The sequence below is a fragment of the Carassius gibelio genome, chromosome A1 (assembly GCF_023724105.1).
Source record: "Carassius gibelio isolate Cgi1373 ecotype wild population from Czech Republic chromosome A1, carGib1.2-hapl.c, whole genome shotgun sequence".
Lineage (NCBI taxonomy): Eukaryota > Metazoa > Chordata > Actinopteri > Cypriniformes > Cyprinidae > Carassius > Carassius gibelio.
This window is the reverse complement of record NC_068371.1, coordinates 33,024,892-33,038,688: the sequence shown is the minus strand read 5'-3', so window position 1 is coordinate 33,038,688 and position 13,797 is coordinate 33,024,892. Positions and strand designations below refer to the sequence as shown.

General features: G+C 40.6%; 1 protein-coding gene across 18 annotated transcripts in view; it reads right to left on the bottom strand.

The window, feature by feature from the left end:
* The window catches only part of LOC128019083 (NACHT, LRR and PYD domains-containing protein 12-like), a 282,672-nt gene that overhangs the window by 152,445 nt on the left and 116,430 nt on the right, over positions 1–13,797 (bottom strand). Inside the window, exon 9 of one of the 18 annotated variants that reach the window (XM_052605429.1) lies at positions 4,761–4,934. The exons of 16 other annotated variants lie outside the window; for them this stretch is intronic. In XM_052605429.1, the coding sequence (XP_052461389.1) occupies positions 4,761–4,934 (174 nt within the window). Of the gene's footprint in view, positions 1–4,760; positions 4,935–5,240; positions 5,415–13,797 lie in introns of all 18 variants that reach the window. One more of the 18 variants, XM_052605720.1, reaches the window with a different exon arrangement.

Below are 13,797 nucleotides of genomic sequence, written 5' to 3'. Positions count from 1 at the left end.
AACCAGACTGAAGAACAGCTTCTATCTTCAAGCCATCAGACTACTTAACAATCAGCTGTCCTCCATCTAACAAAAAAAAAAAAAAAAAAAACGGAATACACAATGGTCTTATGTTTACTTTCATTGTACTTGCACTGCCACTTTTTTTAATATTCCTTCATGTTGCTCTGTGACATGCTATAGTGACTTTTTGGACATTGCTCTACTCAGGAATACATCTGAATGTGTGCTGCTCTTAAGTTTATTTATTGCATATAATGCTCTGTCCATGTCTTTCTGTCTATGGGCACTGTAGTCACTCAAGAACCTCAGTGCTCTCCATGTATGACTATGTCTTTTATGTCTTGTTATTGTCACTGTATGTCTGAGACTTGTCACAAGCATTTCAATGACAAGTTTTCCCCAGTGTTAACTATGGAAATGACAAATAAATGCCGCTTGACTCTTGTCTTTAAATTGTTTTTTCAACCGTCATCAGGGCTGCTTTGTTATCTGTAGTTGTTTTCCTCTGAGCTCATGCACTTGATGGGTGTATTTGATCATTTTACAGATTTTTGCTGTTTTTGCTCTGTTGTTAAAAGGTTTAAAATGCGTGACAGCTTTGTTCTGCTCAATGTTGCTGTCACTGATCGTTTGGTCCTCAAGTCTTGTGTGTAATAGTTACATACTCAAGAAATTAGCAAACATTAACATACACTGGACTGAACTTTTAATTCCTGCTTTTGACAAGACAAAAAAATAAATAAATAAATACCTGTCTGTGCATACAGATATATCCTGAAAGACAGAAAAAAAACTACTCACATTTAAGTTGCAATTTAATTTAATTTAAAAATCTATTTAATAATTTAATTTAATAATTTAATAAACTGCGTCCGTCTACATTTCAGGCTGCAAAGCAACAAAATGTGATTATTTTAAAGTGGGCTGATTCTTTATAGTACACAAGAGAAAATAATAGTTGAATTTATACAAATGACTCTGCTCAAAAGTTTTAATACATTACAAAATGTAATTTTATTCCTGTGATGCAAAGCAGAGTTTTCTTCATCATTACTCCAGTTTTCAGTGTCACATGATTCTTTAAGAAATCATTACAATTTATTTGACTCTCAAGAAACATTTCTGATTATTATCAATGTTGAAAACAATTTTACTGCTTCATATTTTGTGTGGAAATGAAGATGCACTTTTAATGAACAATATTTATTTGCATTTATTAAATGTATTAATTAAATGTGTTAATGCATTTATTAAATAAAAATCATTTTAAATATCTTCAGTCACTTTTTGTCACTTTCATACATGATGAAATAAATTATAAATTTCGTTCTCTTTTTTAAATATTGTTTGAGTGGTATCATTGTTTCCACAAAAAAATATTAAGCAGCAAAACTGTTTATAACATTGATAATAATCAGAAATGTTTATTGGGCAGCAGATCAGCATATTAGAATGATTTCTGAAGGATTGTGACACTGACACTTTGTAAACAACAACAGATTTATAAACGTTTCTAATGACAAATGTTGCGGCTCAAATCAAGCAGAGTGCTAACAGTGAATCACAATTAAAAACAGTACTGTAACAGCAGACATGTAGCACGTCACAGTACAGTCTATTATATAATTACAGCACAACCGTTGTGAATTTATGACAGCACTACCAATCTCAAATTCTTCGAGTAATACGTTACAGCGCTGATTCTGCTCACGTTTGGTGCTTTGAATCATTTGAACACTTTAACTGTCCTACAGATGGCAACGCGAGCTCGTGCAGCGCTCTCAGGACCATTGCGTCCATTATTTAGCTTAAGGCCATTTGTGCGATTTCAATCTTCATGCAGTAACCAACCTTAACACACCCCTAAAAAAAATAAACAACTCGGATCTACGCGAATCACATGGGTCATTCCTCAGAGGTCGGAAAATATGGAAATCACAGAAAAAGGATCAAACACTCACTGATGCTGCAGAAGGAAAAACCATGCATCAAGAGCCGTGTGTGTAAACCTTTGAACGTGTACATTTGTGTACATTTTTCTTATTTTGCCTAAATATATATATTTTTTTTAATTTAGCACTGCACTTCAGAAGCTACAGAACATACATGTTTCCCAGAAGACAAAATTTGTTCAGTTTATCCTGATCTTCAAATTCAAAAAGTTTTCACACCCCTGCTCTTAATGCATCGTTTTTAGAGAGAACTGAGATTTGGATTGAAGAACTGAATTGGGAGAGAGAGACACCAGAGTTTGAAGAGACAGTGTCATACATGGATTGACTCCTTGTGGTTGGGGAGGAACACAGAGAGAGGCGAAGAAGGGAATGGAGGAGGAGCATAGGCTTGAGGCACTGGTGGAGGCAGCCTCACGCCAGCATCTGTTACAGGAGCTGCAGGACACAGAAAGATGTAGAGAGAGATGGAGGAAAAGACTGAACAGAGGAGGGAGGAGAAAGAGGTTTTGCAGCGGTGGAATCTGGAGCACGGCTCAGACTCGCTGATGGCTCTAATGACTGTTTTGGAGGACAAAGAGACGTACAAAGAATAAATGTGCGCTTTGGTTATTAACGGGTGAAACTGTACGTGTGCATTAATCAGCGCTTGTCTCAGCCCCAAAATGTCCACTTTTTTATTGGAGGAATGGTTGCTATGACTGAGACAAAAGAGGACACTGGTGAGTGAAAAGGATGTCTTTCTGGCAGGGCAAGCAAAGTCATCAAGCTAAAAACTTCGGCTGGACCTGATGGGTAAGGAGTAGCTTTGGGGCCAGTGGGTTATGATTATGAAAAAAAAAAAAAAAAAAAAAAAAATATATATAATAATAATAATAATAATAATAATAATAATAATAAATATATATATATATATATATATATATATATATATATATATATATATATATATATATATATATATATATATATATATATATATATTAGTGGTGGGCATAGATTATTTTTTTTTAATCTAGATTAATCTCACTGTGATCTTGAAATTAATCTAGATTAAAATGGCTCATTCAAATTCTGCCGAAGGCATTCAGAATATGTGTGCTACCCAAATAACATGACAAACAGTAAGTCTTTGAGAAGTGGTTTATCAAGCTAGGTGGTGCATTAGAAAAGGGGCTCATCTCCTGTTTCCAAAATGCATCACAATGTGCTTGAAAAAGTTGTAAACTAAATCCACATTGCACAAGGTGCAAACAACCTTACGCCTGTTTCACACCAATGTTTAAGTTTTTTTCAAGTTTGTAGGTGTCAAGGTACAGAAACCAAATAATTAAATGTAAAATAGCACTGGATAGTCTTCAATGTAAAAATGAAATATACAATCAAACCTACATTTATTCAGACACTTTCACCATTTCTCAAATTATTACAGTTTTGCTATATCAAAAATTATATCTGGTGTCTGAATAATTTTTGGTTTGACTGTTAAAACTACAAAGTAATTTAGTCAAGAGCAGTGAGTGATTTTCTTTAATTTTCTTTGATTAACATTGCAGCAGCCAGTCGCTAAATTAGGCGTGGTCACTTTAAGAGACGATGAAAGCATCCAATATAATACACATCCCATTTTTTTCCTCAACTGTTTACTTTCACTTCAGAAATAACTGACAGTTTTTTCGAGCATAATTTCCAAGGTGTATGTATTTGTCGGCACAAGAGAAAAAAATAATCGATGTTCAAGTGTTTGGGCCTTTCTCTGCATGAGCCCTGAACACCAGAACACCGCGAGTACTGAATTGGGCTCTTTCACATCTTTCTGTTTGTTCAAACTGCGATTTGTATTTGTTCGTTCAGGTGCAGGAGGGACTTTGGAGAGAACTTCGCAGAAGAGAGCTCGGTTCAGTGTCGCTGTCCGTGATACGTGGCTCTCTCTCTCTCTCTCTCTCTCCGCACCGAATACAGCGCTTGTTAATGTTTAAATCAAAAAGCGGTAAGGCTCAAAAACATGTGAAAAAGATGAGCTTTCGTGACGATGCGCAGCAGTGGCCCGTCAACTGTCCTGAGCATCTTTTTAGGCTGTCCTCAGCGAGTCAGTTATATAAAATATCAAGGTGAAAGTCATCATAGCTTGCTTAGTATAGACCATAGACTGTAAAAAAATATGGACGTAGTGTCTGTGACGTCACCCATAGTCTCCCTAATAGCGGTTTTGAAGCTCAAAGTGTGCAGAGCGGGCCGTCGCCATCTTGGCAGCGCGTCACCACGCGACTCTCCCGGATATTTGAAAATGGGCAAAAAGGCGGGAGCTGATTGCTGAAGCCACGCCCACCTAGCGCGACAGCATTGTCAGCAGCGGCAATCCACCTGTCACTCAAGTGGCCACGCCCTTAATTAAGCAGAACTTTAAGCCTTAATATAATTTAAACGGATAAGTTGTAAAAAAAATTCACCCCCCTCACAGTTGTCATAAAGGGCAAAATTAGCTATATAGACCAAAATCATTTTTTGAACCAGGCTGTAAACATGTTTTTTTCTGCTGTAAAGTTGGGCATTTTAACATGGGGAGTCTATGGGACTGACTATGGGATATACATATATACATACACATATGTATATAATATGTATGAATTAGCGTGTTAATTGAATTAACTATAAGAATGCGTTACACCTGTGCTAAACTGGTTGATCATTTTGAACAAGCTCCTCCCAAATGTTGTTAATAAAACCATTATTTTAAAACAATTTAATGTAGATCTGCATCATTCACGCACATGTTCAGTACGTCAGTATTAGTGTTTGACATACTTGAGTATCTGCAGTTTATAGTTTAAATCCTGAAGTTTGTGTTTGAGCAGCTGGACTCCTGATTGTCCTGGGTGATTGTAGCTCAGATCCAGCTCTCTCAGGTGTGAGGGGTTTGAACTCAGAGCTGAAGACAAATAACCACAGCCTTCCTCTGTCACCATACAGCCAGACAACCTACAGACACACAAACACAGAGACAGATCAACTACAGACACACACAAATCATCTACAGACACACACACACACACACCAGACACACACAGACACACACACACATTGTGATCAGTTGACTGTAAATGATCTCTTACATGTTCTTTATACCTCAGTATCTGCAGACACACACACACACACAGTCAGATCATCTACACACGCACACACACACACACACACACACACACACACAGACACACAGACACACAGACACACACACACACATTGTGATCAGTTGACTGTAAATGATCTCTTACATGTTCTTTATACCTCAGTATCTGCAGCTGACAGTTTGGACTCTTCAGTCCATCAGAAATAAACTTTACACCAGAGTCCTGCAGGTCATTGTTCCTCAGATCCAGCTCTCTCAGGACACAGTTTGAAGATTGTAGAGCTGAAGACAATCTCTCACAACACTGAGCAGTGAGATTACAGCCAGCAAGACTGAAAGAGACAAGAACACACACCAACAGTCAGATCATCTACAGACACACACAGACACACACAGACACACACACACACAAACAGTCAGATCATCTATACACACATACACACACACACACACACACACAGTCAGATCATCTACAAACATCATCATCTTGGATTTTGTTTGTAATTCCTTTGATGGTTTAACTTTTTGTTTATCTTGTTTAAGTTCAGAAACCAGTCTGATACACCTGTGGAAAGAATGATGTACTGGCATTGGTGAAATAAACATGCAAATGGATGTTGTCTCAAGGTGTTTTAACTGACATCCCATTGTGATGCTCCCCCTACGAATAAGCAGTATCCTAAGAGTCTTTTACATGGTCCTTCGAGCCGGAGTTGAGCATTCCAATGGACCAAGAGCAACATACTAACCAATGCCATGTACCACCTCGGCGAGAATCTTCAAGACAGACCAAGCCTCCAGTCTATCTTGAGGACTATGAGACTACCTTACCGCCCTCAAAGCCTCCTCGAGCCAGTCAGTCAGTTTCCTCAGCTCCAGTCCAAAGCAGTATTGAATATGCCAGAGAGAGTCATTCTGAACCTTGTGACCCTGTCTTACTGGAAATGAAGCAGTTAAAGGAGTTTGTAATGGAATTAGGCCGAAGTGTGAAGCAGATAAATTCCAAAGTGAATCGGATGTGTTCTTCAGGAAGTTCTTGGTCATCTGAAGAAGGTAGCAAGAATTTATCTGCACCGCCCTCACCTGATAAGGATTCTCTCGTCCCTTGTACGGTGACTGATTCAGCTGCAGCATTAGCTCAAGAACTCAGAGTTCATCTACAGGAACAACATCATGGGAAAGTTAGTTCCGAGTTAAAGTCACTGCCATGTGTGAGTAGAGCGTCCTCTTTTCCTTCACCTCCTTCTATGGTGCTGACTCCTCAATCCCATTTGGCTCCTGATTTGAATGTTTCACGCGTAAATCAAGTCCCTACTGATGTGAACGTTGTTAGCCATCCAGTGTCAAGGCAACTACTTGCAGATCGAAGCCCTTATGCTCCTCATTTGTATACTTTGATGGGAAGTTCACAGTATCCGGCAAGTCAGTTCATGGCCCCTGATTTGCATGCTCTAAACCCTTGGGTGGATCCGTATCATCAGTTATCAGGACAGTCTCATGCATCTAGACCTGCAGTGCAGCCACCAATCCCTCCTTGTGCTATGAATCCACCATTGTTTGGCCCAGTTTATCCTGGTTTTTGGCCACCAGTACCAGGTCCTTTGTATCCAAGCCATTTGTCAGTTCCTATGAATGCTGTTCACCAAGCACAAAATTGCCAGGGTTTTATGTCATCTCAGTATCCACCATTTTCACAGCCGGCTTTGCATAATTCGGTGGTTAGATCTGACCCTCCTTTTAGTCAATTACCTGTTCCTTCTACATATTTGGCATCTGGCACGATTACACCATCTGTACCCATTACAGCTCAAAGTGGAAATATGACCACTTGTGTCCAGCAGGGGAATCAAGATGTTCAGTCTTCACTACCATTAGCTATGCCCAGTTTACCTTTACCTCCTCTTGTGAGACCTATTGTGCAACAACAAAGTAACAAGATACAAGAGAATAATCCTATACCTTGTGTTTCTCAGTCTTCAGTTCAACAGCCTGTTTCAAGTTCTCAAACAGGATATGAGCCAAGAGCCCAAGTAAGCTATCCTCCATAATATCTTCTCGAATTGAAGGTCCTTCATTTCCATATCTTTATTAGGAGGATCCTAAATAATTCATAATGTTAAAGGTGGCTCTGGAGAATTTACTACCCCCAGATGAGACTGAGCAGTACAAATTCCATATTCTCCTAGACCATTTAAAATTAGATTCAGCACGCAACTTAGTTTTGGCTTATTCTAACCATCCTCTGCCATTCAGTGCAGCGTGGGCAGCCCTCCAGCAGAAATATGGTCAGCCACATCAACTAGTTTTGAGAGGAATTGCTGAGATTATGGGCCTCCCAACCATTAAAACGGGTGATTCACAAGCTTTCAGTAGCTTAGCAGTTCGTATTCGTGCCTTGGTGGGGATGTTACAGTCCTGGGGTGAAGGTGAAGGAGCAGCAGAGCTGGCCTGTGCTTCTCATGTACAGAAAATATTGAGTAAACTCCCCCCTGAACAAGTTGCTAATTACATCCTGCATAGTAGAGCCACTCGACCAGGAGAACCCAATAACTTGGTGAATTTCTCTTCATGGCTGCAAGAGGAAGCAGACTGTCAAGCAATAGTAGGACAAGTCGGTGTTGTCCGGCAGAAACCTAATGACCATTACCAGATGGGGAGGAAACTAAGGCAGTACCAACTACAACTATTATTCATGGAGTAAGTGGTGTTCCAGTAGAAAAGATCAGTGATTCTTTTAGTCCCGTCCAAAATTCCAGTTTTGAGGGAAAGGAGTTTCTGAGGTTCCCATGTCCATTCTGTAAAAGTGATGATCATCACCTCAGTAGATGCCAAGCTTTTAGCCTGCTTGATCTGGAGAATATGAGAAAATGGATTAAAGAGCATCATTGCTGTTGGAGATGTGGCAGGGCTCATCAGGCCTCTCGTGTGACCTAAAAAAGGCTGTCCGAAATGTAAAGGTAAACACATGGGAATTCTACATGAGGTTAATCAGAAGAAGCCAGACTCTGGTGTTTTCTTGTTTAGTCGCCCAAGCTGTTCCCCAAGAGTTGTACTGAAAGTAGTTAAAGACCTGCTGAGCCATAATGGTAGATGTATGGAGACTTATGCCTTCTTAGATGACGGTTCTGAAAGGACAATGCTCTACCTCTAGCAGCACAGCAACTTGGATTGAAGGGCAGAGCTGAATCATTGGTGCTAAGAACTGTGCATCAAGACACAGAGGTCCTGAGAGGAGCCAGTGTAAACTTTACATTTTGTCCAGCAAATTCTCATAAGAAATATCAGATCCAAGGGGCTTTCATTGCACAGGGATTGGGCCTTCCTGAGCAATCCTATCCCATTTCTAGCCTTCTAAAACGATTCAACCATCTAAAGGGACTTCCACTGGAAACATTTAATAAAGTCCAGCCTATGCTTTTGATTGGTGCTGATCAATCGTATCTTATAGCTCCAGTGGAGAAGGTTCGTCTTTGCCCTCATGGGGGACCAGTCGCAGTTCATACCAGATTGGGATGGGCTCTTCAAGGTCCAGTATCGTCCGCTCAATCAAATGAGACTGAAACCCAGTGTCTGTTTCTTTCTGGAGTTTCCATTACCTCTCAACTCCAACAGGATGTAGAGCGGTTATGGCAAGTGGACGTGTTTCCCTATAAGAGTGAAAAGACCATTATACGGTCCAAACAAGACAAGTATGATATGTAAATATGCCACTCCTCTACTTCGTTTAAAGCATGCACCCTTGTTCAATGCTCCTAAAGTGGCAGTTATGTCATCCCTCCAATGGACAGAGCGCCAACTGACATGAAATCCAGAGCAGGCCCTTATCTATGAAGGAGAGATTCAAAAACTGGTTGATTCTGGTTATGTGAGAAAGTTGAGTCATGAAGAAGCCTTTCAAAGTAGTGAGTCCTGGTTTGTACCTCACCATCTCGTAAAGCATAATGGAAAGAATCGAATAGTGTTTAACTGTTCCTATATGTATAAAGGAGAATCACTGAATGCTCACCTACTGCCTGGTCCGAACTTAGGGTCATCCTTATTAGGTGTACTCCTTCGTTTTAGGGAACGTCCTGTGGCCATTAGTGGTGATATTAAGTCCATGTTTCATCAAGTTTGTCTGTTGCCTTCTAAAAAACCTCTCTTGTGTTTTCTGTGGCGAAGCATGAGACTGGATAAGCCAGCTGATGTTTATAAATGGCAAGTTTTGCCATTTGGAAGTACCTGTAGCCCTTGCTGTGCGGTTTATGCTTTGCAAAAGCATGTAAGAGCTCTACCAGAGGATTGTGAAGATGTTAAGGAGTCTATCACCAAGGCTTTTTATGTTGATAACTGTCTACAAAGTGTAATGGACATCCAGACAGCAAAGGAGTTGGTTGGGAAGTTACAGACCCATTTGAGAGATGGAGGCTTTGAAATTCGACAGTGGGCAAGTGATGTTTCAGAGGTGGTGGAAGATCTGCCCAGCGACGCAAAGTCTGCCCACACTGAACTTTGGTTAAGTCAAGACTGTTCAGATCCTAGTGAAGGCATGCTGGGACTAATTTGGCACTGTGCCAGAGATACCCTCGGTTACAAACATTGTCCTGTTGCTTATGATTCTCTTACCTTGCACAATGTTTATAGGGTCCTTGCAAGTCAATATGACCTATAGGGTTCCTTTTACCACTAGAGCCAAAGTCCTGCTTCAACAAATGTGGAGTAAAGGAAGACAATGGGATGATCCTGCACTACCTGAAGATATTAAGAAGGCCTGGGTAGCATGGGAGAGTGAACTTCCTGCTATCACATCCTTTGAACTACCAAGAACGTATGGTCCTGTTGATCTTGATGGAAATTCCCTTAGGAGGGAGTTGCACGTATTTTGTTACGCCTCAGAATTTGCTTATGGGTCAGTGGCCTACTTAAGGACTATCAATCAGTAGAGTGAAGTTCTAGTCTCCTTTGTGTTGGCCCGATCCAGAGTTGCACCTCGTAAGTCAATTTATATACCTCGTCTAGAATTGTGTGCTGCCCTCACTGGGGTTCAATTGGCAAATCTGTTGCAGAGGGAACTTGATCTGCTTATTCAACAAACAATATTGTGGTCTGATTCGATGACAGTACACAACTGGATTCGTTCGGAGACTTGCCGCTATAAAGTATTTGTTGCAAACCGTATTACTGAAATCTTAGAGTACTCTGCTCCTGATCAATGGCGTTATGTTAATACCACTAGCAATCCAGCTGATGATATCACTAGGGACAAGAATCTGACTGATCTAACCAAACCTAATCATTGGACTCGAGGCCCTTCTTTCCTTTATTCTGACCCTGATCAGTGGCCAAAATTCCCTGGTATGACTGAAAACTCTGATGCTACAGAGTTAAGGAAGACTCTGTTCTGTGGCCTTACGGATGTTGAAGATAACTTTGTGAATCTTGATGTTCAGCAATACAAGTTGTGGAATGAGCTTGTTGAAGCTGTGGCAGTTAACTCTTTGCTGGACAAGGCTCAGATTGAACTTCTCCTGTTGCGACAGGCTCAGAGGAAAGACTTTGCAGAGGAGTATGGCGCATTGCAAATTGGTAAAAGTGTTCCATCTAGTAGTTGATTGTACAATCTTGCACCTGAGTTCGATCCCATTCCTGAAGTTATTAGAGTATGAGGGCGACTTCGACATAGTCAAGAACTGGCTTTTGATACCATTCATCCAATTATTCTTTATTCGAAAAACTCTATCGTCCAACTTTTGATTGCAGCTGTAGATGCCAAATTGGGTCATCCTGGAGTAGATAGAGTTTATGCTCATCTTAGGCACTACTACTGGATTCTAAAAGGTAGACAAGCTGTGAAGAAATATCAAAGAAAGTGTCTGGAGTGTGCAAAATGGAAAGGAAAACCAATAGTTCCTAGGATGGCTGATCTTCCTCCACCTAAGCTCAATCTGTTCAAACCTCCCTTCTGGTCCACAGGAATGGACTGTTTTGGGCCATTTGTGATCAAGTCTGGTCGTAAGACTGAGAAGCGATGGGGATTACTTTTCAAATGTCAGACCACTAGATGTGTTCATTTAGAACTGCTGACTAGTCTTTACACTGATAGTTTTTTAATGGCACTCCGTCGTTTTGTAGCTCGAAGAGGACAACCTTATGAAGTGATCTGTGATCAAGGAACTAATTTTCATGGGGGTGAAAGTGAACTGAAAAGTGCCTTTGACCAATTAAGTCCAGTCTTGCAAGAAAAACTGTCGAATCATCAGATCAAATTAACCTATAATCCTCCTTATGCTCCACATTTTGGAGTAACGTGGGAGAGGGAAATCCGATCCATCAAGGGTTCACTTCGATCTGTTTTAGGAGGTCCAGTAGTTACTGAGGAGGTTCTAACAACTGTATTGGTGGAGGTTGAAGAAATATTGAATTCCAAACCTTTAGGATAGGTCTCTTCTAGTGCTGATGATTTGGATCCTTTTACTCCTAATTTGCTTCTAATGGGGCGGCGGGATGCTTCGTTACCCCAAGTGATTTATGCAGATTCTAATACTTTATATCAGAGAAGATGGAGACATAGCCAGGTTCTGGCGGATCAATTTTGGACCAGTTTTATTAGGAATTATCTGCCAAATCTACAAATTCGCCAAAAATGGCAGCAAGATCGAGGTAACCTGAAAGATTCTGATGTAGTCATGATCTTGGACCCTCGACTTCCCCGTGCTTTATGGCCCATTGGTAAAGTATTAAAGACTTTATTGGGCAAGGATGGCCGTGTTAGAGTTGCTGAGATAGAAATCAAAGGGAAATCTTATGTTCGTCCTGTTAGCCGGCTTATTCCTTTACCCTCTATTAAGGATTAGTCTTGAGTATTATGTCATTGTGATTTTCTAGAATTTAAAATATGATGTCATATTTTGGGGCGGCTTTGTTGAAAAACCCATGACAAAGTAATTGTAGCTCCACCCACTGTTGATAGCTGCACCCTATTCTGACTCCAATTAAGGGCCTTTAAAAAGGGTTGCTTTAGAGCAGCAATCAGTTCACTCCTTGTTAACTGCTCTGGATTCTTTCATATGGTGTTGTGGCTTTGTACATATGTAAGTTTATTGTTTTTGTATGGTTTGGATTTTGTTTGTAATTCCTTTGATTGTTTAACTTTTTGTTTATCTTGTTTAAGTTCAGAAACCAGTCTGATACACCTGTGGAAAGAATGATGTACTGGCATTGGTGAAATAAACATGCAAATGGATGTTGTCTCAAGGTGTTTTAACTGACATCCCATTGTGATGCTCCCCCTACGATTAAGCAGTATACTAAGAGTCTTTTATACACACACACAGTCAGATCATCTACACACGCACACACACACACACACACAGACACACAGACACACACACACACATTGTGATCAGTTGACTGTAAATGATCTCTTACATGTTCTTAATACCTCAGTATCTGCAGCTGACAGTTTGGACTCTTCAGTCCATCAGAAATAAACTTTACACCAGAGTCCTGCAGGTCATTGTTCTTCAGATCCAGCTCTCTCAGGACACAGTTTGATGATTGTAGAGCTGAAGACAATCTCTCACAACACTGAGCAGTGAGATTACAGCCAGCAAGACTGAAAGAGACAATAACACACACCAACAGTCAGATCATCTACAGGCACACACACGCAGTCAGATCATCTACACACACACACACACACACACACACACACACACCAACAGTCAGATCATCTACAGGCACACACACGCAGTCAGATCATCTACACACACACACACACACACAGTCAGATAATCTCCAAACACACACACACACACACACACACACACACACACACAGTCAGATCATCTACACACACACACACACACACACACACACACACACACACACACACACACACACACACTGTGATCAGTTGACTGTAAATGATCTCTTATATGTTCTTTATACCTCAGTATCTGCAGCTGACAGTTTGGACTCTTCAGTCCATCAGAAATAAACTTTACACCAGAGTCCTGCAGGTCATTGTTCCTCAGATCAAGCTCTCTCAGGACACAGTTTGAAGATTGTAGAGCTGAAGACAATCTCTCACAACACTTAGCAGTGAGATTACAGCCAGCAAGACTGAAAGAGACAAGAACACACACCAATAGTCAGATCTTCTACAGACACACACACACACACACAGTCAGATCATCTACAGACACACACACACACAAACACAGATCATCTACAGACACACAAACACACACACACATGCACGCACACACACACACACACACACACACACACACACATTGTGATCAGTTGACTGTAAATTATCTCTTATATGTTCTTAATACCTCAGTATCTGCAGCTGACAGTTTGGACTCTTCAGTCCATCAGAAATAAACTTTACACCAGAGTCCTGCAGGTCATTGTTCCTCAGATCCAGCTCTCTCAGGACACAGTTTGAGGATTGTAGAGCTGAAGACACAATTTCACAATGCTGTTCTGAGAGACCACAGCCAGAAAATCTAGAAGAGATTAAATACAATTTAAGAAATAACAAAACAATAAAGACATTTACAGAGTGTTGTCAGTTCCCTTTCTAAGGGAACTTCGACAATACGTCATCGACGCTATGGGGAACGCCTCAGGTGTGACAGGTGTCTGAAATCAAATATCAACTCGCAGCAATCATGCTGACCAGTGACAGCCGTGAATCATCAGCTTGAATGATGAGCGTGCGACCGG